General features: G+C 44.0%; 2 protein-coding genes across 2 annotated transcripts in view; one reads left to right on the forward strand and one right to left on the reverse strand.

Moving 5' to 3' along the window:
- Window positions 1–10729, forward strand: part of CLN5 (CLN5 intracellular trafficking protein) — a 28451-nt gene extending 17722 nt beyond the window's left edge. Inside the window, exons 3-4 of the mRNA XM_068265245.1 lie at window positions 3149–3374; window positions 10002–10729. Coding sequence (XP_068121346.1) covers window positions 3149–3374; window positions 10002–10495 — 720 coding nt within the window. The 3' untranslated portion in view covers window positions 10496–10729. The remainder of the gene's footprint in view (window positions 1–3148; window positions 3375–10001) is intronic.
- Window positions 10730–19152: 8423 nt separating this feature from the next.
- LHFPL5 (LHFPL tetraspan subfamily member 5) lies at window positions 19153–26556 on the reverse strand. Its single transcript, XM_068267893.1, has 4 exons — window positions 26358–26556; window positions 23288–23739; window positions 21866–22102; window positions 19153–19287 (listed from the first exon to the last, which is right to left on the reverse strand). Exons 2-4 carry the CDS (start codon window positions 23697–23699, stop codon window positions 19271–19273), a joined length of 666 nt encoding a protein of 221 aa, XP_068123994.1. The 5' UTR covers window positions 23700–23739; window positions 26358–26556; the 3' UTR covers window positions 19153–19270.
- Between the last annotated feature and the right edge of the window lie 224 nt (window positions 26557–26780).

Consider the following 26780-nt stretch of genomic DNA (forward strand, 5'->3'; position numbering starts at 1 on the left):
CTGCGTCCAACCGAAGCCTCCCACCTGAATGCCAATCTATGTAATTCCTGCTAGGTATGGTACAGCAGGCAAAGGGTGTATGACAGTGCACCTGATTGGCTGACAAGCGTCTGCTGGCCAGATAGAGGCAGGATATTGCTCTGACTGGAAGTTAGCAATTGTGTTTGTTGCAGTTTCAAAATATACACATGCAGTTCTACGTTCTTCAAACCTGGTTATCTCTACAGCATAGAACACCTCGGAAAAAACAAAGGCATATAATAGTACAGCCTGTCACAAACTGCGTGTTACACCACTGTGTGCACATATAAGGCAAGCTCACAAACGGTGTTTGAGGTAAGGGAGGCGGGGACCACCACCACTACACAACATACACTCCCCTCCGGTAAGAAACAATTCCCTGCTCACCGTCGTTATATAAATCATGGACGGTGATGGGTCATGACCTCACTAGGCTTGGACCAGCTTCTGCTCTACCCACTCCAGGGGGGCACCGTTTTAAGACCTAAATACAGTATAACAACCTCGCATAGCCAGCCTTTGACCTGAGCGACCAGAGCGGTCGCTCAGGGCGCCGGCTTCCAAGGGGGCGCCTATAGCTGGTTGCCTATACTGAGGGCACCTATACCTGATTTCCTATGCTGGTGACACATATAGCTGGCTACCTTTACTGAGGGCACTAACACCTGGCTACCTATACTGGAGGCACCTACGCCTGGCTACCTAGCGAGGGGATGGAGACCTTCAACTGACTTCCTATACTGGTTGTACCTGTGCTTGGCAACCTATATTGAGGGCACCTACACATGAGATCTTATACTGGGGGCACCTATACCTGGCTACCTACCTATACCGAGTCTGAGGGTGTTTTTTTGGGGGGCGCACTGCGGCTAGAATGTGTGGTGCAAATTGTCGGTGCTGTGCTATCATTCTAAATGGGGGGGCTAACTGTCCCACTGATTGTTTTTATTAATATTCCCGAAAGGTTCTAGCCTTCATCATTAAGTGCATTAAGGATAATGCACTCTTTCCATCTATTTGTGGTTTTTAATAGTATTTTTTCCATTATACATGTGACGTGTCACGGAGATCTGAGCATTTGGCGTGATGTGTCACAACGTCAAAGTTTGGGAACCACTGTCCTAGGAGATATCTCAGGAGAAAAGATGAATTGCATATGGGCCTGTGTGTGTGTGTGCGTGCTTGCGTGTGTGTGCACGTGGGAAGAGGATGAAGGGGGGGGGCACAAAAATCAGGTTTCGCTCAGGGCGCTGTGAAACCTAAGGCCGGCCCTGCAACCTCGGAACAAGAAGCAAATGCCTCCAATGTGTAAAAAAGTTTCAATTTAATGAAGGATTAAAAGTAATGCGCGTACATGTAAAAAACTTCTTAAAAGCATACCACAGAATATCTACTGATCCCCCGGTCTAAGGCCACGGCTAATCTTGCCTCACGCCGTCTATTGCAACGTCCTCCTTGCTGCTCTGAGCAACCTCTGATATGCTTTTAAGAAGTTTTTTACATGTACGCGCATTACTTTTAATCCTTCATTAAATTGACACTTCTGCAGCCAAACAGACCAGCAGGGCTGCCAGGTAGCTGGTATTGTTTAAAAGGAAATAAACATGGCAGCCTCCATAGTCTTCTCACTTTAGTTGCCCTTGCTGCACACACATGTTGGTTTGAACATCGGCCATGGCAGATGATAAAGACTGCCTCAGATGAGAATCTTAAGTCAAACCAGCATATGTACAGAGGCCACACGACGTCTGCTAAAGATCTGATGCGTGAGCACCGCCCAATCGCGTTGTTCTCCCCTTCTCCCCACCTGCAGGAATCCACTCCATCGTGCATCACTCATTCTCCAACTGCCCCTCATTTTCCACTTGTCACTCATTCTTACTTCGCATAGAAACAGCTTTGGCAGTGCTCTGTCGCCCAAGGGAGCGTGTACCAATCCCCAGGACATCCCCCGGTGTGTATGGGGCTTTAATGATCTCACCTGGTGTTAGCATTCTTATTATCACTAGGGATCAGCATTCAGCAATGGAATGAAGAAGGGTCTGGACCTGTGTGCGGATATTTTTTTCTTATGTGCTCCATTGGAGAATTTTCCAGGGAATATTGTGATTACTATTTAGTATCTATATAGCACCAACATATTCCACAACACTTTTTATAGAGTGCAAAGTCATGTCACTAACTGTCCCTCAAAGTAAGGGCCCGTTTCCACTAGCTGCAGATCTGCAACGTTTCCCCATTTGCAAGCTGCATGGGGAAACACTGCCTATCTGTAGAATGGCTTGATTTATGCAGAATGCAATCGAATCCCTTATCCGTGCATGCTGTGCAGCTACACAGCAGAATGGGAGCCGTGGCCTAATTGTAAATAGGCCTTAAAAGAAGTTCCAAAAATGTTCAGCTATTACTGGAACAGAAAGTTGGGAATTCTTTTTACCTTTTGTGGATTTACTTTCACTGTCTAGCATGTCTCTGGGAGAAGAAGTGGAGGGAAACCGTTTTTTGGGTGGAATTTCAGTTTACAGGGTACCTGTTGGGGAAAAAAGTGCCCCAAATGTGTACTCGCCTGAATAGAGGGAATCCTCTATATCAGTGATGGCTAACCTTGGCACTCCAGCTGTGACAAAACTACAAATCCCATCATACCTTTTGCCTCCCTGAGTTATTCTTAGAGCTGACAGAGTATTGCAATGCCTCATGGGACTTGTAGTTCCACCACAGCTGGAGTGCCAAGGTTAGCCATCACTGCTATAGTCCAGAGGCTTCTCCCGTCCTCCTCCCCAGGCTGTTCCAGTGCTGCATCCCCAAGAAAACCGTTGACTAGTCCTTGTCGGCAGCTCCTGCATGTGCAGTAGAATGAACCTGATTTGGCTGTGCGCCTGTAAGCTTCAGGGGTCTCAGTGCTGTAACTGCAAGGCAGAGGACGGGGGAAGCCCCTCGAGGCTTCCCTTTCCTGAGGGAAGGATCGTATGTTTTTATTGAACAAACTCACAGGTTTGCTTTAATTTTTGTTTCTGTTGTCACACCAATTTTTCTGCAGCATTAGACTTGGCTTTATGAAAAATTCTTTTAATGCAGTGCTTTTCTCAGAAGAATTTAATCTTGATGAACACCTTATTTGTTCTAGAAAATAATGCATGATGCTGTTGGGTTCAAGAGTTCCCTGACCGGTAAGAATTACACAGCAGAGTGGTATGAACTGTTCCAGCTTGGAAACTGCACATTCCCTCACCTGCGGCCAGACAAGGAGGAACCCTTCTGGTGTAACCAAGGCGCGGCATGTTTCTACGAAGGCATTGATGATGAACACTGGAGGAGCTATGGGGCTTTAATTCCAGTTGCTACAATCTCAGGTACAGGAAATGGATGAAACATTTTAAAATGTTCAGCTAACCTCCATCAATGTGTGTTAGGGGACACCCGCTCCCGAACGTAATACAGAGTTGGCAGCAAGTCATTATACATTATCTCCTTCTGTCAATGGGACAGGTCCTCTTCACTACTCTTCAGTGTATAAGCACCATGCAGCCAATCACTATGCGGCTTCCTTCTCTGCATGTCAGGCATTAGGTACAGAAACAGGCTCACCTAGCCTCCAGGGTCCCTCCTGATGTTGGGGTCATGGGGGCTATTGTTACACCTGTACATTTAGCCAGTCGCAAAGGGTTGGCCCGAGGATGGCAAAAAAAAAATTAGGCTGGCAAAGATTGAAGCTGAAAATCAAATCGCTAGGGATATCAAATCTAACCCAAAGAAGTTTTACAAGTACATCAACTCTAAAAAAAAAGAAAGGTTGACTTTATAGGACTCCTAAAGGATGAGGGTGGGAACTCAATGGTGGATGACCAAGGTAAGGCAGAGTTATTAAATGCTTTCTTTGCTTCTGTCTTCACAAGGGAAACATCACTGTTGCAAATTACAGATGCAGAAGTGTCTCAATCTTCCAATTGTAATATTAAATACTTAACGCAGGAAGAAGTGAAGGCAAGACTAAATAAATTAAAAATAGAAAAGGCACCTGGCCCGGATGGCATACATCCACGGATCCTAAGGGAATTAAGTTCAGTTATAGACAAACCCCTTTATCTTTTATGACTCTCTTTCAACTGGCAGAGTCCCAGTGAATTGGCGTACAGCCCTCGTTTTCCCATTATTTAAGAAGGGCAAAAAAACAGATCCAGGAAATTATAGACCTGTAAGCTTAACATCAGTTGTATGCAAACTATTTGAGGGGTTCCTAAGAGATATAAGAGATACTATACATGACTTCATAGAAAACAATCTTATTTCTCAGCAAGAACATGGGTTTACTAAAGACAGGCCCTGTTTGACTAACATGCTCGGCTTTTATGAGGTAGTGAACGCTTATGTGGATATTGGGAATGCTGTAGATGTGATATACTTGGACTTTGCTAAGGCCTTCGACACTGTTCCACACAAAAGTCTGGTGCAAAAGTTGAGGATGCAAGGACTGGGGAAGAGTATGTGTGTATGGATAGGGAACTGGCCTGGTTAGAAAACAAAGAGTTGTGATCATACTCAAATTGGGTGACTGTTAGCAGTGGGGTCCCACAGGGGTCTGTACTGGGTCCAGTGCTCTTCAATTTATTTATTAATGACCTAGTAGATGCAGTAGTGAGCAATGTTGCTATTTTTGCAGATGATACAAAATTGTGCAGAATCATCAACTCTCAGGAAGATAGTGACATATTGCTACAGGATCTGGATAGGATGGCTATATGGGCACATAAATGGCAGATGAAATGCAATGTTGAAAAATGTAAAGTCATGCATTTTGGTCGTACCAATGGTCTAGCACCATATAAAATAAATGGGATGCAGTTGGGGACATCAAACTTGGAGAAGGACTTAGGAGTACTCATCGACAACAAGTTAAATCGTATTCAGTGCCAAGCCGCTGCAGCTAAAGCTAATACAATTTTGGGATACATTAAAAGGGAAATAAAAACTCGAGATGCTAGCATAATATTGCCCCTGTTTAACTCTCTAGTAAGGCCACATCTGGTATATGGAATTCAGTTCTGGGCACCACACTACAGGAAAGATATTGCAGTTTTAGAGCAGGTGCAGAGACGAGCAACAAAATTGATATAGGGGGCGGAAGGTCTCACTTACCAAGAAAGTTTAGATAAACTGGGGTTATTTAGTCTAGAGAAAAGACGCCTTAGAGGGGATCTAATTAACATGTATAAATATATCAGAGGGTAATATTAAAGCTTGGCGGATGAGCTTTTTGTCCCTAGGGCTTCTCTAAGGACTAGGGGACATGATCTGCAAATGGAGGAAAAACGTTTTAGCCATTAATTTAGGAAAGGGTTCTTTACAGTAAGAATGATTAAGGTGTGGAATGCATTGCCACAGGAAGTAGTTATGGCAAATTCTATACCTGCACTTAAAGGGGGCTTAGATGCTTTCCTTGTGTTGAAAGACATCCATGGCTACAATTACTAGGTAATGCCCAGTTATGTTGATCCAGGGATATTATCTGATTACCATCTGGAGTCGGGAAGGATTTTTTTCCCTTTTGGTGCTAATTGGGCCATGCCTTGTAAGGGTTTTTCGCCTTCCTCTGGATCAACAGGGATATGTGAGGGAGCAGGCTGGTGTTGTATTTTGTTCTCTGGTTGAACTCGATGGATGGATGTCTTTTTTCAACCTAAATAACTATGTAACTATGATGGGTGGGAGGGGAGGCTGGGGAAGAAGGTTCTACAATACCATCATAGCTAAGATCTTGCTCAACAGCTTCATTTGCTGGCCTTGCCACTGTGCTGCATCTTCTCCCACAATCCTTCTCTGCTTTTGGCCTGTAGCTTTTTTCACTGTTATAGCGAGGCCTGCTCTCTGACTTCAGAAACGTTCACACTCATCCTTGCGTTAAATGCATTCAGTTCTTCACATACACGATTCTACATTTGCAGTTTTTGTGTCTTTTTGTTGGAAGATTTGTGTGTGGTTTTGTGACCTTTATGTGTTTGTATGCAAAGTTCACATTACAATTTTTCTGTGAATACCAATTAAGTTAATTTGCATGAAAAATACATCTATTCAACTTTAAAATGGCAAGCAATATTTTTTTCCTGTCCAAAACTCAGATTTACTGCAATCCTTTTGCTTTCCTATTGACTTGCATTTAAACATAAATCACATATCGCAGATAAAAATAATCCATCTAAATTTGAAACGCAGAAAAATCTTGAACGCAGCTTTATTTATGAACACAAATAAAATGCAATGCCATTGAAGTCCACAACAATTACTACTGTATGTTGTTTTCCAGAGCTGCATTAAGGTTAGTGGATCTATTTACAGGGTTAGGCAAAGCCTGGTACACGCTTTCAAATATAACTGATTAATCACTGCCCAATTTTGCCACCTCCACGTAGTATGAGGGTTTACTACACAATCTGTTCATAGCATTCAATATCCGCTGACCCCCATACTATACAGAGGTGGTAAAATTGGTCAGTGATTGGCCAATCATAATTGAAATTGTGTACCAGGCTTTAGTTTTAAAACACTTTCAATATCGATTGGCCAATAATTGTCCAATTTTACCACCGTGTAGCATAAGAGCTTACCTACACAACCTCTTCATAGCATTCAAAATCTGTTGGCCCTCATACTACTTGAAAGTAATAAAATCGGCCAATCACTGGCTAATCAAAATAGCATATGTGCAAAAGGTGGATCAGCGCAACACCCGGCCGCCTCCGAATGGCCTCCAATCAGAGGTGCACTGAGCCCCCCCAGAAACTACAAACGCACCTTGAACCCAAACAGAAGCTCTGCATATACACCAAAAGCATGGCTGTTAAGTGGGAGCAGCTGACCAAAAACAAAATAAATTAGTACATAGCAAGGAAATGAACAGCGCTACTTAAAAACAGGCAAGTGCCTACCTGCAAAAGAATGCAAGCCCCACTTGTGGGATATAATACACACCGAGCATACACATGACCTGTCTACCACTGGAGGAGGATGTTAGTTTCCTGTAACAGCTTGCATGCAACCTATTAAGTACTCGTCCCTCCCACTGCGAAGAAGTCGATCCTCCATGGGAGGGGCCTAACACTAACTAAATCCTAACCTATGTATATGCATAGCCTGGGTGCGGCTAATCAAATAAAATTGAAAATTGCGCAAAAGGTGGATCAGCGCAACACCAGGCCGCCTCCGAATGGCCTCCAATCAGAGGTGCGCTGAGCCCCCCCAGAAACTACAAACGCACCTTGAACCCAAACAGAAGCTCTGCATATACACCAAAAGCATGGCTGTTAAGTGGGAGCAGCTGACCAAAAACAAAATAAATTAGTACATAGCAAGGAAATGAACAGCGCTACTTAAAAACAGGCAAGTGCCTACCTGCAAAAGAGTGCAAGCCCCACTTGTGGGATATAATACACACCGAGCATACACAGGAAACTAACATCCTCCTCCAGTGGTAGACAGGTCATGTGTATGCTCGGTGTGTATTATATCCCACAAGTGGGGCTTGCACTCTTTTGCAGGTAGGCACTTGCCTGTTTTTAAGTAGCGCTGTTCATTTCCTTGCTATGTACTAATTTATTTTGTTTTTGGTCAGCTGCTCCCACTTAACAGCCATGCTTTTGGTGTATATGCAGAGCTTCTGTTTGGGTTCAAGGTGCGTTTGTAGTTTCTGGGGGGGGCTCAGCGCACCTCTGATTGGAGGCCATTCGGAGGCGGCCTGGTGTTGCGCTGATCCACCTTTTGCGCAATTTTCAATTTTTCATTTTATTTGATTAGCCGCACCCAGGCTATGCATATACATAGGTTAGGATTTAGTTAGTGTTAGGCCCCTCCCATGGAGGATCGTCTTCTTCGACAGTGGGAGGGACGAGTACTTAATAGGTTGCATGCAAGCTGTTACAGGAAACTAACATCCTCCTCCAGTGGTAGACAGGTCATGTGTATGCTCGGTGTGTATTATATCCCACAAGTGGGGCTTGCACTCTTTTGCAGGTAGGCACTTGCCTGTTTTTAAGTAGCGCTGTTCATTTCCTTGCTATGTACTAATTTATTTTGTTTTTGGTCAGCTGCTCCCACTTAACAGCCATGCTTTTGGTGTATATGCAGAGCTTCTGTTTGGGTTCAAGGTGCGTTTGTAGTTTCTGGGGGGGCTCAGCGCACCTCTGATTGGAGGCCATTCGGAGGCGGCCTGGTGTTGCGCTGATCCACCTTTTGCGCAATTTTCAATTTTATTTGATTAGCCGCACCCAGGCTATGCATATACATAGGTTAGGATTTAGTTAGTGTTAGGCCCCTCCCATGGAGGATCGACTTCTTCGCAGTGGGAGGGACGAGTACTTAATAGGTTGCATGCAAGCTGTTACAGGAAACTAACATCCTCCTCCAGTGGTAGACAGGTCATGTGTATGCTCGGTGTGTATTCGACCCCACAAGTGGGGCTTGCACTCTTTTGCAGGTAGGCACTTGCCTGTTTTTAAGTAGCGCTGTTCATTTCCTTACTATGTACTAAAATAGCATATGTGTACGGTATGCATCCTTAGAGGTAGGGTATCAGCGAAGTCAGGGCCAGAAATCTCTAAGACTTGTAGGAGAGATAGTAGGAATTGGACATGGAGGAGAAAGACTGCTGTACATAGGCCAGGCTGCAAAAGGAAAAATATTGCTGCTAATGGGCAACTGCACTTGTAAGAGAAGTACTGCTGCCTTGAGGCCTTGTTCGGCTCGCGTGTCCGTCCACGGTGGGCTTTTTTTGAGGCGTCTTTTTTTTCCCGATTCCCGGGGCTTAGGTGGGCGATTTGTTTTTGTGCTTAGCGGTTTTCTAAGCATTTTTTCCAAGCGGTTTTGTAATTCACTCTCTGACGCAAGTCAAGAAGTGAACTCTTCCACCCGGAAAAGAATAAATACAATGTATTTATTCTTAAAAAGGTAAAAGCAATTACTACACAAATCGATTTTGTGAGCGTTTTGCGTTTCTCCTATACTTTCCACTGAGGCGGAATCGCCTCAAAAATGGTACCCGCACTGCTTTACTAAACGGACAGCACACGACCCGCACTGATATGAACTTTCTCATAGACATTCATTGTCCACGAGGTCGAGGGTCGTTTTTTTATAGTATATCTATACCCTGGAGTGTACAAATAAACTGATTTTGATTATATTACACAGTTTTGTGTCTGCTTGAAGGGGGCGGTTCCACCACAGCCTCCTCAGCTATTTTTAATATTTTAATTACTGTTTTTATTCTTTTGGCGCCTCTGTTCAACTTATATTGCAGGGTCGTTTTTTTGTTTGTTTGTTTTTTTTAATTCACCTGCGTGTAAAAAATACCCGAAACCGCCTGCAGTGTGTACAATCCCTGAGAGTGAGATGCATATGGATCGGGTGACACCACACAAATAGATGAATAAAGCTGTTTTATTACATGGAATAAAAAGGCAGCAGTGGCAGAACACTGTTTCGGGCTATAGAGCCCCTAAGTGGGCGTGGTGCCGACTATCTTCAGTGTTCGGGTGGTGCAGACCCCTGGGGACACAAGGGTGGGTGAGATTCTAGCACACCATAATTAACTCCATTATTGACACCATATCGCGTTGCATGGAAGGGATGACTGCTGCACATGCTAGTGGGAGAGTGTACAAGAACACTGGTTTAGGTACGTAAAACTAATAAATCTAGCCCTAAGCACAACCTTCGGACAAATAGCATTTTTGAAAAGGTAATAAAGAGGAATGACTCCATATCCATCTTACTACAAGTTTACTTCAGAAGTGCAAAAAGAGCATCTAGCAAAGCACTGGAAACACTGTAAAAAAGGATAGCTTAAAGTCGGAGATGCCAATATCCTCATAAACCATTTTTATTTGGCATAAAGATCTGCAAGGCTACTGCAGTGCCATTGTTACTTGGTATATGGTTTGTATTAATGATAGAAATGTGATTTATTTCTTTATTTGTGTGTACAACAGGCACCATTTTTAATCATTTGGCAAAGTGGATTAAAGAAGACAACAATACTGGCATTTACTATGAGACGTGGACAGTAATGGAATCAGAGGCAGCAAATGCAAGTGTGTGGTTTGATTCATATGACTGCAGCAAATTTGTGTTACGAACCTACCAGAAGCTATCAGAACTAGGCGCCACCTTCAAGAAGAGCATTCAGACAAACTACACTCGCTTGTTCCTCTACAGTGGAGAACCTGTGTATCTGGGCAATGAAACTACCATCTTTGGCCCACATGGGAATAAGACGCTGGCAACAGATATTACCAAGTTTTATTTTCCTTTCAGGCCTCATCAGTCATTTGAGGATCTACTCTTAAGCCTTATCGATATATATGGGAAAACTGTTTTACACAGGACATTTTATTTGTTTTATAATTTTGAGTACTGGTATTTACCAATGAAACCCCCGTACATTAATATTATATATGAAGAAATTCCTCTGCCATCTAGGTAGACTCAGCCAGGCCAAGGTCTGTCATAGAAGACAATTCTTGTGTCTTTATTGATGAGATCGTAGCCTCATGTGGGCTTAAGGCCAAGTTCCCAGTATTAATTGGACGCCATTCCCTGAGGCCGTAATGCACACAAAATATTAATGCAGATTGATGGATTGTAATGTAACCATCTTAATCAATTTTCAAAGGAATCAAAACCAATCATTTTAATTGTTTAAAAAAAATCAATCAAATTCCGTTTTTTTATTAAGATTTTCCAGCTTTCCTGTTTGGTAGCAATATTGTGTTTGCTTAAAACCATATGCAGTTAAAGTTACACTGAAGTAACCTGGGGAAAAGGAAGATACTCACCTATGGAGAGAGAAAGCTCTGGATCCTATAGAGCCTTCCCTGTCTTCTCTTGGTGTCCATGTCCCAGCGCTGTCACCCCGGTTGCAGGTAACTGGTCGATTACTCCTCCAGGGATCCTCAGAAGGCTTCAGAATTAGTCTGTCCCTGGTTGCTTCCGAAGATGGATGGTTCCATACTGTGCATTAGCAGTATGGAGCAGCCTGTCTTTGAATGCCGGCTGTCTTTGAAAGTTCTTCAGAGGGCTCCCGAGGGCTCTCGGACCGGGAGCATCACTGGAATGAAGACACCAATAGAAGACCAGTAAGGCTCTATGGGATCTAGAGCCTTTCCTTTCCATAGGTGAACATCTGACTTTTTTTTCCCCAGGTTGCCTTTAGTATTGCTTTTATGGAACGAGTATTTTTTTTAAAGAAAACCTGTAACATAAAAAACCCCTCTGAGGGATACTTACCTCGGGAGGGGGAAACCTCTGGATCCTAATGAGGCTTCCCCATATCCTCCGCTGTCCCAGCAATCTAGTGCTGCGATCCCCCCCTCTCCCCCCCCAAACAGCGGCGAGTTAAATATTTACCTACTGCGATTGAGCGCAGGTGCAGTAAGCGGCTCTTTAGGCTAAAGTGAATATAGCCGAGGCCGATCGTATTCACTCTACTGTGCAGTAGAGCGAAAACGATCGGGCTCGGCTCTTTCTGCTTTAGCCCAAAGAGCCGCTACTGCGCCTGGGCAGGATTGCGGTAGGTAAATATTGTGGTGCCTGCACACGCCTTGTCAAGCCTTGTCGAGGGACTTTCGGGGGAGCCAGCGCTGGATTCCCCAAGCTACAGAGAACGGGGAAGCCTCATTGGAACCCTGAGGCTTCCCCCTCCCGAGGTAAGTATCCCCCAGAGGGTTTTCTTTTATGTTACAGAGTCTCTAAGCTTACTGTAAAATTTTGCATAGATGCATCTGTTTTATCAGCCATGTTTTTCATACGATTGCAGTTGTAATGTGTGTAGGGAGCATACAGTTTATTTTGTCTAGCATCTCAGAATACAATAATGATGATATGTCAGACTTGTTTACTGACCCTCCACAGCACCCTGCAGTCAGCACTTTGAGGGCCTCCGGAGAAATGTGCTGTAAACATATTATTACTGAATGTCAACTTGGAATGGGGTTTATTAATAGTGTTGGAGAGAAAATGTGCTACTTCTTCATGACAGTGTTCATTTTAACTTCCTAAACTGCAGAATAAGCACCGTTGCTCTGCCAAGACGGAGGGATCTTTATGCCAATTACCCAGTTCGTGCTGTCTGCGCTCCGCCCACAAGGAATGTGAGTCAACCTTATTGTCCCTGTTGGATGCAGGGCTAGGATATCATCTCTGGTTAGAAGGTCTGGGCTTTGGACTCACTAAGAAGTTGCCATACACTGTGCACAGGCCCGGCCCTAGACTTTTTGCCGCCTGAGGCAAAATTCAAAAAAATCGCCGCCCCTCCCCCCCCAAGCCGTGTGTGTGTGTGGGGGGCCGCCCGAGCTGGAGGGGATAGCGGGCAGGAAGGGGGTATTGGGCCTAGCGGCGGGGAGGGGGGTCGGACCCCCCCCTCCCTCGCCTGGGTCCCCCGTCCTCCGCTCCCCTCCAGCTTTACAAGTGAGGTCGCTGGCTGCAGCTATATTGTAAGAGGCAACGGGCGGGGATCACTCACCTCTTCCTCGTTCCAGCCCGAGCCTGCGCTCCACTGACATCACTTCCTGCGGCGTAGCAAGAAGTGACGTCAGTGGAGCGCAGGCTCGGGCTGGAACGAGGAAGAGGTGAGTCCTCCCCGCCCGTTGCCTCTTACAATATAGCTGCAGCCAGCGACCTCACTTCTAAAGCTGGTGGGGAGCGGAGGACGGGGGACCCAGGCGAGGGAGGGGGGGGTCCGACCCCCCTCCCCGCCGCTAGGCCCAATACCCCCTTCCTGCCCGCTATCCCCTCCAGCTCGGGCGGCCCCCCACACACACAGACGGGCGGCTGCCGCCCCTCCAGAAGTGCCGCCTGAGGCAAAAGTTTCACCCCGCCTCATGGGCGGGCCGGCCCTGACTGTGCATATTTTTATATAGATTTTTAAATTTGCACTTCTGAGAGATTAAACCAAACTTCCCACTTGTCACTTTTATAGTGACATTCATTGTATCACTGTAAAGGGATTTCCTGTTAGGGGACTTGCACCAGTTCTGACAGGAAGTTGCACCTGAGGACTAAGATTTAACCTAAAATGCTCTCTGTGCAGTTGCTGCACATAAAATGGTATGTACCAAGTAACTGGCTATTCCCCTACGAAATTAGATCTTAAATTAGTTGAGTACGACCTGTTTGTTTTCCTATTCCCTTCTTTTCATTCTGTTTGCCAGACACCTGGGTTTGTGCCAAGATCTATTCCTGTTCCTTTAGAGATGGTATACAAAAGGGTAAGGCAGGGTCAGTCTACAGAGTGGCTGCACTTGAATGTTCTCAAACAGAACAGCGGCAGAAGCAGAGAGCATAATTCCCTGTTCCAGGGTAGGACAAATAGACTGTGCACGTGCCCAGTGGTAAGGAAACAAATGCTGGGACACACATGAATGAGAGGGCAGGAGCCATGAATAGGTGGAGAGGAGGGATCTCTCAGAGGCCACAGAATCTGCTTTTTGAGGATGAAATGGAGGAGAGGATGGTGAACCTAGGATACCATTAGGTAACACCACTTGTATAAAATGAGGCCCCCAAACAATAGATGTAGTACCAGCTAAAGCCAACAAAACAATGTTTCCTTCCCAGTGGTTACTCTATTAGTGTACATGTTTGGGTGGCTTCAAAATTTCTGTAATCACTTCTTGCATTTAATGTTGAAGCTCACCTTTATAGGCAAAGGAGCGATACAGCTTTAAATCCACAGAATCGTTTGGCAGAGTTCTTAAAGGGACTCAGCTGAAAAAATAAAAAGATTTTATACATACCTGGGTCTTCCTCCAGCCCCATCTACCTGGATCGCTCCCACACCGCCATCCTCAGCTGCCCACAGAGAACCGGGTCCCCACACTTCCGTCATAGCGGCCAGTCTACGCAGGAGAAGTGCGCTCTCTACGTATCTCTCCAACGGCTACTGGAGAGATACACATACAGCGCACTTCTCTTACATTAGACTGGCTCCAACTGACGGAAGTACGGGGACCCGGTACCAGAGCTGCAGACATAGGAGGACGGTGGTGTGGGAGCGATCCAGGGGGATGGGGCTGGAGAAAGACCCAGGTATGTATAAAATCTTTTTATTTTTCAGCTCTGGTACACCTCTTGAGGACTGCAGGGCTAAACCCCCCTAGTGACCAGGCCATTTTTAGTAAAATTGGCCACTGCAGCTTTAAAGAGAACCCGAGGTGGGATTTTATTATGCTAGTGGAGCACAGAGGCTGGTTGTGCACAGTAACACCAGCCTCTGTTGCCCCATGGTGTGCCTCAAAGACCCCCCTGCGCGCCGCCATATGGCCGCATAGGGGTGCTATATTGGCTGGGAACGCGTAGAAACGGCCGCCTTCCCAGCCTGACGGGTCCTGACGGCGAAACTGGAAGTGGCCGCCAGCGGGACCTGGAGCATCAGAGCGACTCGTCGTGGGCACCGATCAGCTGCAGGAGGCTGAGGTAAGCCCCAGGTGAGTAAAACTAAATGTATTTTTTACACTTAAGGTTCACTTTAAACATTTCGGAATTTCTGCCTCCATATGCCACAGATGTCTAAAGATGTATTTCGGCAAAACTTAATGCCAAAAAACATCTTTGGCCATTTCAGAGTGTTCACATCCATCTTCAGTGTATGGAGGCAGACATTCTGAAATATATAAAAAGTAGTATACCTTAAATAACTGGCACTGGCATTTAGCTTTTTTTTTTAAATGAGTGTCAGTCTTATGGTTCCCATACACAGTACAATAAAAACGTTCAATTTTCCATTTTTTTCAACCAAAACTATCAAATTTAATGAAAGTTGAAAAGGATCTATTTTTTCGATCAAGAGAAACTAACGATTACCCCATTTTTCTATCAGACATGTTGGAAAAATCTATATATTTAATCTAATGGAATAATCAAACTAAATTATCTATGGTAATCGAAAAAAAATTAAAAATTGTACCATGTATGGGAACCTTTAGAATTAATCAAGAATACAGTTATATCGAGCATTAAAGCAGTGATGTGAAAAAAAAACTACTGATGTCAGTTATTCAGTCAGATCTCAAAAAGGTGGAATTTGATTGGGTTATCTTCAAGCTTTATAAACTTGCATAATCCTGCATCACCTCAGAATTATTTGCATCTCATTGACCATGCCTACTTTTAATATATGAGGAGGAAAAAGTTTGCATTTCTCTTTCTATAGTGTGGGTCTTCCTCTAGATCAGGGGTGTCAAACTCCTATACAAAGTGGGCTAATTTGAACGTTGGAACCTAGTCGCGGGCCAACCTCAATGTCTACTGGCCACCTTCCTCCTTTATAAAGTCCCCTGGTGTCTAATGGCACCCCTCCAACCCCTATACAGTTTACTGGTGTCTAGTGGTCCTCCTCCCTCTCCTATACGGTTCCCTGGTGTCCAGAGGTCCTCCCTCCCCTATACGGTTCCCCAGTGTTTAGTGCTTTCCCCCTACCTCCCCCAAATGGCCTCCCTGGTGTTCTAGGGCTTCACCTCCAGTATAGCTTCCCTGGTGGTCGAGAGTGGGCCAAACATAATGCAAAGTGGGGAGACCTCTTGGGGGCCAAATTTAATGGCTCTGAGGGTCAAATTTGGCTCGCAGGCCGGAGTTTGACATGTATGCTCTAGATATATGCCGTAGCTTAGCAGTATGGTGGAAACACTCTCTCATAGTCATGTGATTGATTTATATAAAATGTCTTTAAAAATAAAAGTGTATATTTTGCAAAGCTGTTTCTGTCTTTTCCTGTTTCAGAAAGTATTTCTTCATGTTGTCTTTAAAGAAGAACTAAAGTCAAGTTAAGTAAGCCAGCATATCATAAAATTGCAATAGTAATGATTAGAGTCCTATTTTTTAAATTGCACTATTTTCCGTCGTATAACATGCTCTGCAGTATATGATGCACCCAGGCTTAGAGGGCAAAAACCAGGAAAAAAATATATATATATATACTAATAATATATATTAAAGAGACTCCGTAACAAAAATTGCATCCTGTTTTTTATCATCCTATAAGTTCCAAAAGCTATTCTAATGTGTTCTGGCTAACTGCAGCACTTCATACTATCACAGTCTCTGTAATAAATCAATGTATCTTTCCCCTGTCAGACTTGTCGGCCTGTGCCTGGAAGGCTGCCAAGTTCTTCAGTGTTGTGGTTCTGCTATGAACTCCCCCCTCTCTGCACACTGCCTGTGTATGATTTAGATTAGAGCAGCTTCTCTCTTCTCTCTTATCTTTTACAAGCTGGATAAATCGTACTCTGAGCTGGCTGGGCTTTCACATACTGAAGAATTACAGACAAGGGCAAAGCTGTTTGCAGGAAGAAAAGAGCAGCCTGAAACTTCAGTGCATGAGAACAGGGGGAAGAAACACACAAATGATCTCTTGAGATTCAAAAGGAAAGCTGTATACAGCCTGCTTGTGTATGAATGTATTTTCTATGTGTGGACATACTGTACATCAACCTACTTCCTGTTTTGGTGGCCATTTTAAAACTGTTTTTAACCACTTTTAATGCGGTGAGGAGCGGCGAAATTGTGACAGAGGGTAATAGGAGATGTCCCCTAACGCACTGATATGTTTACTTTTGAGCGATTTTAACAATACAGATTCTCTTTAAACCTGGTGCGTCCATATTCCAGGAGCATCTTATAATGTTCTCCCCAATTGGTGTCCTCCTGTGTCCCCTTCTGTCCTCTCTTCTGTTCCCTGTGTGTCCCCTTCTGTCCTCAGGTGTCTGTCCTATGTGTCCGCGTGCCTCCTCTACCTTGCCTGTATCTCCGCTCCCCCGTGTATGTGAAGTATAGCGGCAGACAGCATGTTTTACCTAATCGATGTTGCCCGCGGGGATTGCCGACCTCCTCACTTCTCCCCCTAGTGACTGGCGCTTGTGCTGATGACGCGATCAGCACAAGTGCCAGTCACGAGAGGGAGAAGTGAGGAGGTTGGTGATCCCTTGGGAAGGATTAGGATGCAGGGAATCTCCAGCGTGGCGGGGTTCGTATCGGCGGGCTTTGTAAGGCGGGGATTCCCTGCATTTGCCGTATCAGACATTGGGACTTTTTCTCCCCATTTTTTGAGGAGAAAAGGTGTGTCTTATATGGCAGAAAATATGTTACACAATGACAGTGTTGTAAGAATGTAAGGCATACCAATTGCAGTCACTGTCCACTGCTATAGGACATTTCCCTTGATTTTCCCCCTAATCTCTGAGAGTATGGTCCATTCTGACTGAAATCCATATTACATGTTTGCAGAGCATAGATATATGTAGTTGGGTAGAATATAGATTTTTATTATTCTGCAATAAGGGTGGTTTAACTACACGGGGAAAACATTTTTTCTTAGGTTTTGTTCCATCATAAATCTTGTTTTGCTTACTATTTGGGGCATGAAATACCACTAGATGGTGCTGTTGTTTTTGTTACATTAGTGCAGTCCTATCCATAGCAAGGTCCCTTTCACACTTCTGAACTTACTGTAGCTAAATACCTGCAGTTTTTCTTATACTGTGTGTGTTCTTTATGTATTTACACTGCTTTTTGCTTAAAAAAATGTATTCTTAAAAATGCATGGAAAAAAAACAGTTCATACTGTTTTTTTTCTGTTTTTTTTGCTTTCATGGAAACTGCAGTGAACTAGAGAAATGTCTATGCTCACAGAAAATGAATTTAAAGCTTGGAGATTAGACTTACCTCATAAAAGTGGTGTAGGAATTTCCCACCTCTTACAATGTGTGGGGAGTGCTTCTATAAGCAGCTCTCTCCATTGCTGGAATCGGGAAGGTGATTTGGGGGTTGAGTAAATAAGGAAATGTCCCCAATAAGGAAATGTCTGATGTCATGGTCCCTATTAGTAGCTATGACAAAAATAACCCACTCCACTGTGGTAGATGAGTCTACCTCGTCTATTGGTCCCTACTGCCCCCATAACTTTCCCTGTTTAGTGGCGCTCCACTTCATACTTACCAGGCGATGGATTGCTGACTGATTTGTGTTGGTCAGGACTTGTTACCAAGTGGCCACACATCAGGCGACTAGGTTTAAAATCGGTGCTGCCAAGCACATGGCCGACTGACAATGTGACCAATTTTCGGGACAAAAATTGGTCACATTCTCAATCGTGCTTGCTGCAAGATGTTGGGCAGACTTGCTCGATCAGGTGCACAGCGGGAACGGCATGCAATTTTCAGATGATCGACGAACGCGATGAAGCTCCCGGTGCTGACGCCCCAATGAAGAATGTTCCCCCAGTGCCCCGTGTAAAGTATACATTACCTGTCCTCGGCCTGCGCTTGTCCCTCCGCTGCTCTGGGCACATTCCGCTCTCCATACACGCAACCCAACATGGTTTCCTAGTAAGGGCGTGCGTGATGTCAGAGGAGATATCCCGGAGGCAGAGGAGGACAAGCGCAGGCCACGGACAGGCAATGTATGCTTTACAGGGGGGACATTTTTATTAGGCGGGCACAGCGTCAGGGCAGCACACAAGGCAGATTCTGCATCGATTTCAGCATGAAATTGATCAGGAATCGGCCTGTGGTGTATGGGCAGCTGACAGATCTCTGTTTTATCAGATTCGATAAGAGACAGATTTGTCTCTTAGTCATATCTGCCCATACATCGCTAGATGTATAGCTACCTTTAGGCACTTCTGCTTGCTTATGTCCCTACCAGGTTCAAAATGACAGATGCACTGCCTGCTGGTTCTCCTGACCTCCTCCCTGTCTGGAACTAAAGTTTAATTGTTGGGCCAGGGAGGTATTCATGTGCAGGCAGCAGGAATTGATTAATAGTCCCTGTTGACCTGCCTGCTGCAGTGGTGCCACAAGAGGAAAAGACAATGTGGAGAGGGTCAAGGCCCAGGGCAGAGGTGAGGCAGAGCAGCAGCCAGAAACCCCACAGCCTCCCCCTCCCCACACACACACAAAAAAAAAACATCTGGACTGGGCCCACCGTGGCTACTGCCCCATAGCTTATGGTCATTCTTACGCACTGTCACCTATAACAAGAAATGTGTGAATCTCTATTAGTGGTAAGAACCTGAAGGTTATAAAGTGTTCCTATTGAACAGTTCCATGTTAGTGGCAGTATTTTGGGAAGCATATCAGAGCCCAGACACTATTTTCATTACTTTTATTTGTATTTTTCAAATACACTGGTCTTTCAGAATTAATATGAATTTTCTAGGTAGGGTAGGCTTGCATTTTCATGGGCTTATACTGGAAACCTATTCTTCTCAGCCACTTTCATCTTCTGAAAAAGACAAAAAGTTAAAATATGAGTGTTCTGTATTGCAGGACTTCGGAAAACCACTTTATTTCCAAACAGTTCTATATATAGGTTAATGATTTTTAGTTTAGTCTTCCATCTGCCGACCACCATGTGCCTTCCTGCTCCAATTTAATGCAGCTGCAGGACAGGGTTTGACATGGTGTGGCTACCCGCCACTAAACAACCGAATCCTGAGGGTGACCGGGCTCAGATCCAACTAAATGCAGCAACCAGTTCTCCACTGCTACTAGGCATCCAGCTTGTGCATTGGAACAGCTGACAGGCAGTGAATGCACCAAATTCAGCTGCCCATGTGAAATCCTAATTTTTTCCCACAGATGTTTCCTCATCTTACCTACAGCATACTTTTCAGCACATATCAAATAAAAAGTACTAATATATAGGTAATAAAATGTAACAGATAAGTCAATTTAAGAAAGCTTAATAATAATGACTGCTAGGGTATGCTTTTGGCCATGTTTTTGAATCCCGACAATCCAAAAGTCACAATCCAAAAAAAGCTTTGCCAATGAATGTCAATGGTGGGGAACCCACTAGAGCAAGTGGGAGAAAGAGTGGGAGTAAAGGTGTTAAGTAGTAGCCACATTTCAATTTGTGTGTCATTTATTTTCAAAAGATTCAGTTAAACTGGGCCACCAAGAGGACGCAAGCAGAGGAAGTTTACAGCAGTCTGGCTTACTGTGAATGCATTGCAGTGAGCTTTAACACGATACACTACTGATGCGCAGCACAGGTGAAGGAATTTTCCATGTCTGGGTCCGTTTACAATCCTCTATTTTAGCAATAAACCTATTAACAACACACCGCTGCCAGCATTTTTTTTGTCCACTGTGGACCCAGTCTATACAAAAGTTCATGAAAACGTGTGCATTAAATCACATTCATTTTCAGTGTAAACCTAGCCTTATGGTGGCCATTAACTATACAGTCAAATTGGTTAGTGGGGATTCAGCCATCAATGTGCCTCTCAATTACTGTGACGGGGGGACTGTATCGATAGGATTCTTTTAAGGTTACTTTCACACTGACGCTTTGCATTGCATCAGACAATATAATCGCTTAGCAAACTTCATGTGATAATATGGTAATGGTACGCTTACATTGGCGCATTAGCAGTGCGGTGCTGCAAAATCCATCAGAGTTACACGAGTCCTGGTGTGCAGTACCGGGCAATGTGCAAATTTACAGTATACTTTTTATGTACTGTATGCATCACATCACATGTATAACACGAAGCAGGAGAAAAGGACGCAGGAGTCTTTTTTTCAGGAAAAAAAACGAAGCCGCCGCAGGCGCATTTAGCGGCATTAGGGGGAAATTTGGGTGCAGGGCGGAAGCTGTTAGCGGGCTATTCTACTATGGAAATTTAGTAGTAGAACATTGCTAATTTTAGCGAGATTCTACTACTGGCAAACCCGTTGCTCTTTTTTTCCACACGTCTTTTTTTCATGTATGCGGCATAACATGCAATGTGACTTTTCTCCTTTGTTGCGATCTGTCTTCACTGGTTGTTGAACACAATGCCCCAGTATGAAACAAGTCTAAGGGCTCGATTCACAAAGCGGTGCTAACCTAGTTAGAGACTTTAGGCGTGATAACCATTGCACCACGCTGGTGAAAAGCCAGTTTAGGTGTGATAAGTTTAGGCATGCTAAGTTTAGATAAGTGTAGATAGCGTGCAAAGTCCCGCACGCAAAGCAGCGCCATTAAACTCTATGCGAAGTGCACCAGACTTTGCTAGTGCAAAACTTTTGATCAGCTGTGCACTGCGGTGCTATCGCAGTTGGTGCTTAAACTTATCATGCCTAAACTTATCACACCTAAACTTATCATGCCTAAACTTATCACACCTAAACTTATCATGCCTAAACTGAGTTTAGGCGTGATAAAGGGATTTTCACCAGCGTGCTAACTGTTAGCACCGCTTTGTGAATCAGGCCCTAAGGGCTGGGACCCACTAGGAATTGCTGCAGCGCTTTTAAATTGTGCCAGTGCTGTGTGCATCAATTCCTAGGGCGATTGCATAAACTGTACAGTGCTTCCGATTAGCTGTTGGTCTTTTAAATAAACTTTATTATACTTACCAGGTGTCCTGATGTCCGGCTTCCATCCATAGCCCTGCCCCCTACAGTTAGAGGTCATAGGTGCTTCTCTAGGACCAATCAGAGAAGCACCTGTGAACTCTTCTGGTAGGGGGCAGGGCTACGGACGGAAGCCACACATCTGGACACCTGATAAGTATAATTAACTTTATTTAAAATTCCAAATTGCTTTTCAAAGCGATTTTGTACAGCTTCTATATGTAGCATTGACCACTCAAAATGCTGCATGTCCTGGGATTGTGCTTAACCCTAATTGCAATCACACTAAAGGGTTTCCCACCAAAGCGTTTTTTTTTCCAAAATCGTCCTAGCGGGTCCCAGCCATAACCGATATTATGTCTTGTTTGCTAAACTCATGTCAAGGTTACTTACATACTTCAGCTTACAAGGTAATGTATAGCACACTATACAGTATAATGAATGAGCAATACTCTAACCTTTGTTCTGGATCTTAAAATCTTCTGGCAGCAAACTATCCTGCCTGTTTCCAAGTACAAATGCAAGAAAGGCGAGGATTACGGCATCCAAGATGGCAATGATAGCTAAGATATAGGCCCAGCGCACTGTGCATGCTCCAAGTGAGTATTTATCAGTCTGATCTCCACACATGCGTTTAACTTCAGTAGAGTCCCACCCGTCAGGGTAAATTAGGCAGCCAATCATCAGGCCAGCTGCTGCAAGGATAGAACAAAGTGAAATACTGTCATTTCTAAATTACAATGAGAGATTATCATTTTCTAAGTTTCTTGCAAATAAAATGCAACTTGAAACTGAGCCAAAGTCAGAAGCTACTGAATTTGACTGAATGTGTCAAGCTGCATACTTTTTAGGGTATGCTGGTTTCTTTAAACATATAAAAACGTACAGCCAGTTTACCATAATTGGCTTCTTTATAAAATTGGAGCTAGACTATTGGTAAGGATATTAGACTTTGAGCTCCTATTGGGGACTGTAAGGTTTGGTTCCCACTTGTACCCATTGGGTATGTTGTTGAAAGCTCCGCTCGGTGCAGGAAGCGGATCCTAATGTTCAACATAAGAGTCACTTCCCCTTGTTAAAGAGAACCCAAGGTGGGAAGATGGGACACAAAGGCATGATCTCTGCCTGATGACATGCCTCTGTATCACCACACCGCCGCTCTCTGCCCCCCCACACACACACACACTACCGTGCTACCCCCCCCCCCCTGATTAGCGCCAATATTCGTCGCTATCTTGGAGGTAAACACAGGGAGAGGGATTCCCTGTTCAAAACGGGCCAGCGGCATTCCTGCAGGGTTTCCAGAGCAGCCATTGGGCAGCACACTCTCCCCGGCACGCCCCCTGCCACTCCCCTGCCTCCCTGCACGCTGTGAGAGACACACAGTCTCTCCTTGCAGCGTTGTTACCTATAGGTCACGAAAATGAAAGTGGGTCAGTTCGGCCCACAGGAGCGGCGGTTTTTGCGGCTACCTGATCCGCTCAGCCCCCCGGATCAGGTAGCCTACTTTTTTTTTTTTGTTTGAGCCCACCTCGGGCTGTCTTTAAAAGAAATGGAAAGCAGAGTCTGAATTTCCTAAATTTTCTGTACGTGTGGACGGAGTGAATGCATTCTTCACAGCCACCTCCGATGCAACCCATTCGCCCCAGGTGCAATGGTAAAATAGAGCAGAGCGGCTCCCGCCTGTGCCTAATGGATCCATCACAGATGGGAACCAAGCCTAAGGTAGTAAATGAATTTGCCTAACATCAATCCATTAGCTAATTTGGATTTAACTTCTAAGTGGATAGACTGAGCATGTAAAATTATAATAAATATGCCTAAATGGAATATTAAGGCCCTTACCCTCATTCTAACTAAGAAGTATCAGTATTTCGTACCTGAGGCAAGCTGCATCCACGCACAAACCTTGTACACTGTTGCTGAATTGCAGAAGAAGAAAAGACTAAAGGCCAACATGGAGCCCACCACCAAAAACATGGACACGCCAACAAAAAACATGGCTGTTTTGAAGGCTCCTGAAGGTATACTCTCAAAGTCCAATGCACTGCCTTTGCAGATGAGCTCTGAGGTCAATGCATTGCCTATACAATAGCTAAACAATCCAAAGTAGCCAGCCTGAGGGGTGTTTAAACTGTCCCCAATCCAATATGGTTGAATGAAGACTTCCACCATGATGATGGAAAAGCAAATAGTAAAGACTGCCCACAAGACACCGATGGCTCGAGAATTGCGGACATAGTTGGTGTGATATATTTTAGCAGCTTCTTGTGCAGGTAAGAGTGGGGCCATGGTGAATTCAGGTGAACAATGTTCTTCTCAAATCCAAGACCTTTAAAGACAGAATGGAAGGCAATGTCAGCTTATGATAATAAATCACACTAAGGGGTGGTTTATAGTGAATGTGTCAGCGCATCCATTGTCAGGCAGATTCAGTACCGTTCTCAATGTTATGGCAATGTATAAACTATGCCCTGAAAATGCACGCAGCAGTGCATTGTGCTCTGCGATGGATACATTGCCCCATTTCATTGTACTGACACCACATCTGCTCGGCAACTGCGTATTCACTGTAAACTGGCCCTGAAGTATGATGCACACTGTTAAAACACACGCATTTAACATGCATCACTACTGTATTGTAGTGGCTGGATAGTGCAATAGTTAAGGGCTCTGCCTCTAACACAAGACTGCCAGGCAACTGGTATTGTTTAAAAGGAAATAAATAGGTCTCATGCCTTGCGCTCCTTTTAAGGAATTATATTGCCAGTTATTTCTCTAATTTCATTGTTTATATTGTTTATGAATGATATGGAAAAGACTGAATCCCAACAAAAAAAAGTCAGGTGTGTTTATACTATTGTACCAAGTTATTTGTGTATAAAATCAGCATCAAGACTAAACTAAATGTAGGATCCAATGGATCTGTTGCATGCAGGCTGACAAGTATGAACGACTCCTATATATAAAATAGTCAGTTCGGTCAGTTTTGCAATGAGCGAAGAACATGTCCATTCTCAGCTCAAGTGGGAACATGGCCTAACTGATCACCTCTACTACACAGTATCTAAAACTAACAAAGGTTTTTCTAGAGTTGTAATTTAAATATTGACAACTTGATTGGCAAGAACGGTACTACTTTTTCACTTAGGCACACAGGAGTGGGTATCTTTTAAGAAAAAGACGAGTCTAGGTTGAAGGGAGTAACCAATGTTACTTCTTGAAGCAGAACTTCAACATAAACTTTTTTTTCTCTTTACAGACCCTCACTCTATTTCCTGTTACTAAGGACATGATGGAAAGGGAGATTCTCCAAGGACAAAGCAGGCAGTAATTAACGCATTATGAGAGGATGTTGTAACATCAGGTTTCCATTACAGCCTGTGTAATGAAATTCAGGCAGTCTCTGATCTGTCTGATGATGTTCCATGAATCTTGAATGAAAACTAAGGGAACATCTCCCCAGTTAGGACCAAGACATACACAATAACCCTTTCCTAATTTGTACAAAGCTAAAATGTAAATTTGCATTGGTGGTCCAAATTGGAGCAAAATGTATGCAAAACTGGACCGGATCATGGATTTAGATTCCTCACTCAGCAGCTACTGCACTTTTGCACCAGTTATGCTTCATTTTCTTTTTTGCTTTGCTTTTGATAAATCCTCCTTCTTCAATTTATGCAGCTTATTATTTCCTTTCAGGCTAGGTTCACAGTGGTCAGCTGCATGCTGCGCATTATAGTCACTGTGAACTGCAATGGAGACTAGACATAGACTTTGATACAAAGCCTGCATGCAGCAAATTAGAATAACGTGATCAGTTACAATGCAGTACTGTGAACAGGCTCATAGGATTGTATGGGCAGTGAGTTGACAAGCAGAATTATTATTACGCAACTGAACACTGTGAACTTGTCCTCGCATATTAAGCTGCAGAATAAAATAGGGTGGCAATGTAACAGTGATGAAAACTCACACATTGCCAATGAAATTCATTGCATTCAGTGCAGCGTACAGTCTATAGAGTTATGCACAGAATACTGCACAATATTCCACTGGAAATAGTAACACCATAGTGTAAGCACCATTGGAATATAATTGCTTTGCGTTGGGTTAGAATCAGTGGTGGAGCTATCGAGCTATGGGCCCCGGTGCGAGTTGTACATTGCCCCCCCCCTATTCACTCTATACGTAACACTTGATACGGCACAACAAAACCTGCCAAGGTCATCTACAGAATTAGAGGTGCAAGAAGGGGATGGGGACCAGCTTGTTAATGATTACTACCATTCAGAGCATCTATAGAACTGATTATTACCAGCACAGGACCAATAAAGATCTAATATTGTGATTGAGGAAGAGCCCCATGTGGCTCCTCTGGCCCAAGGGCCCCGATGTGGTTGCTACCTCTGCAACCCCTCTTGCTACGCCACTGGTTAGAATTATATTGTGAAAGGTAGTTGTGTGAAAGGTTGCTACTCTGAGAGCATTACATTGTATGCCACTGCAAATGCTGTTTGCAATAGCACTATATGTACATTATAACAATACAATGCAATGCCCCAGTGTGTTACTAGCCTCAAAGTTAAAGCAGGTTTATAAACTGAACTGTAGATCAGTCTGACTTTACTACTCAGTTCCTCCTAGTTTTAGATATAGTTTGGATAAAAACAAGCCACAGCAGGTAAACAAACAAAAATGTAGGGTTTTAACATTCATATCATAAGAATAAAACAGGCACTTCTGGCCAATCAAATGACTGTTATCACAATCTCCACCTGCATTGTTTGCTGCAGCATCAGCTAAACAACACATAAAATACTGTATCCACTTAGTTAAGGCTTAATGAACAATGAATATTTATAATATTCACCAAAGTTAAATATTTCTTAGCAGCTAAGTAACCTCGCTGTTTAGGAACTTGTATGTAAAATGTTTGAATAGACTGACCTTAAAGTAAAACTATCCAAAGCTGTCAAAAGCCTCCCTTCAAGCTGAACGTTTCATGATGTAGAGGCCCCTGAGTGCCTGGGAAAAGAGCTCAAATGGTGACTGTGGTAACAAGGAGGATAGAAGTGTAATGTTATCCAGTCTCCATTATTCATGATGAGCTGGTGTACTGTGTCATCTCTATGCCCCTGCCAGAGAAATGAGGCTTACAAGCATCCCTCACCACACCAGTGCATCATGGGAGTGCAGGTAATCTTCTTACTACTGATTCTGTGTGTTTAAGGTTGCCCTGGCCCACGGGATTAGTACGGATTTCCAGGTTTGTTTATAAGCTATAATTGCATTATTTCCTTCACAAAATACTATTTCCCATTGTTGCTATAGCTTAAACCAATGCCAAGGAAAGAGAGAAGGCATGCCAGT

The sequence above is a fragment of the Hyperolius riggenbachi genome, chromosome 2, assembly GCF_040937935.1.
Source record: "Hyperolius riggenbachi isolate aHypRig1 chromosome 2, aHypRig1.pri, whole genome shotgun sequence".
Classification (NCBI taxonomy): Eukaryota; Metazoa; Chordata; class Amphibia; order Anura; family Hyperoliidae; genus Hyperolius; species Hyperolius riggenbachi.

Bases quoted from the DNA above. Each gene is read 5' to 3' on its own strand.
- LHFPL5 (XM_068267893.1), bottom strand. From the start codon at position 23,699: ATGGCCCCACTCTTACCTGCACAAGAAGCTGCTAAAATATATCACACC. The intron at 22,103-23,287 runs GTACGAAATACT...CTATCCTTGCAG, and splicing joins GTGGATGCAGCTTGCCTCAG to CAGCTGGCCTGATGATTGGC.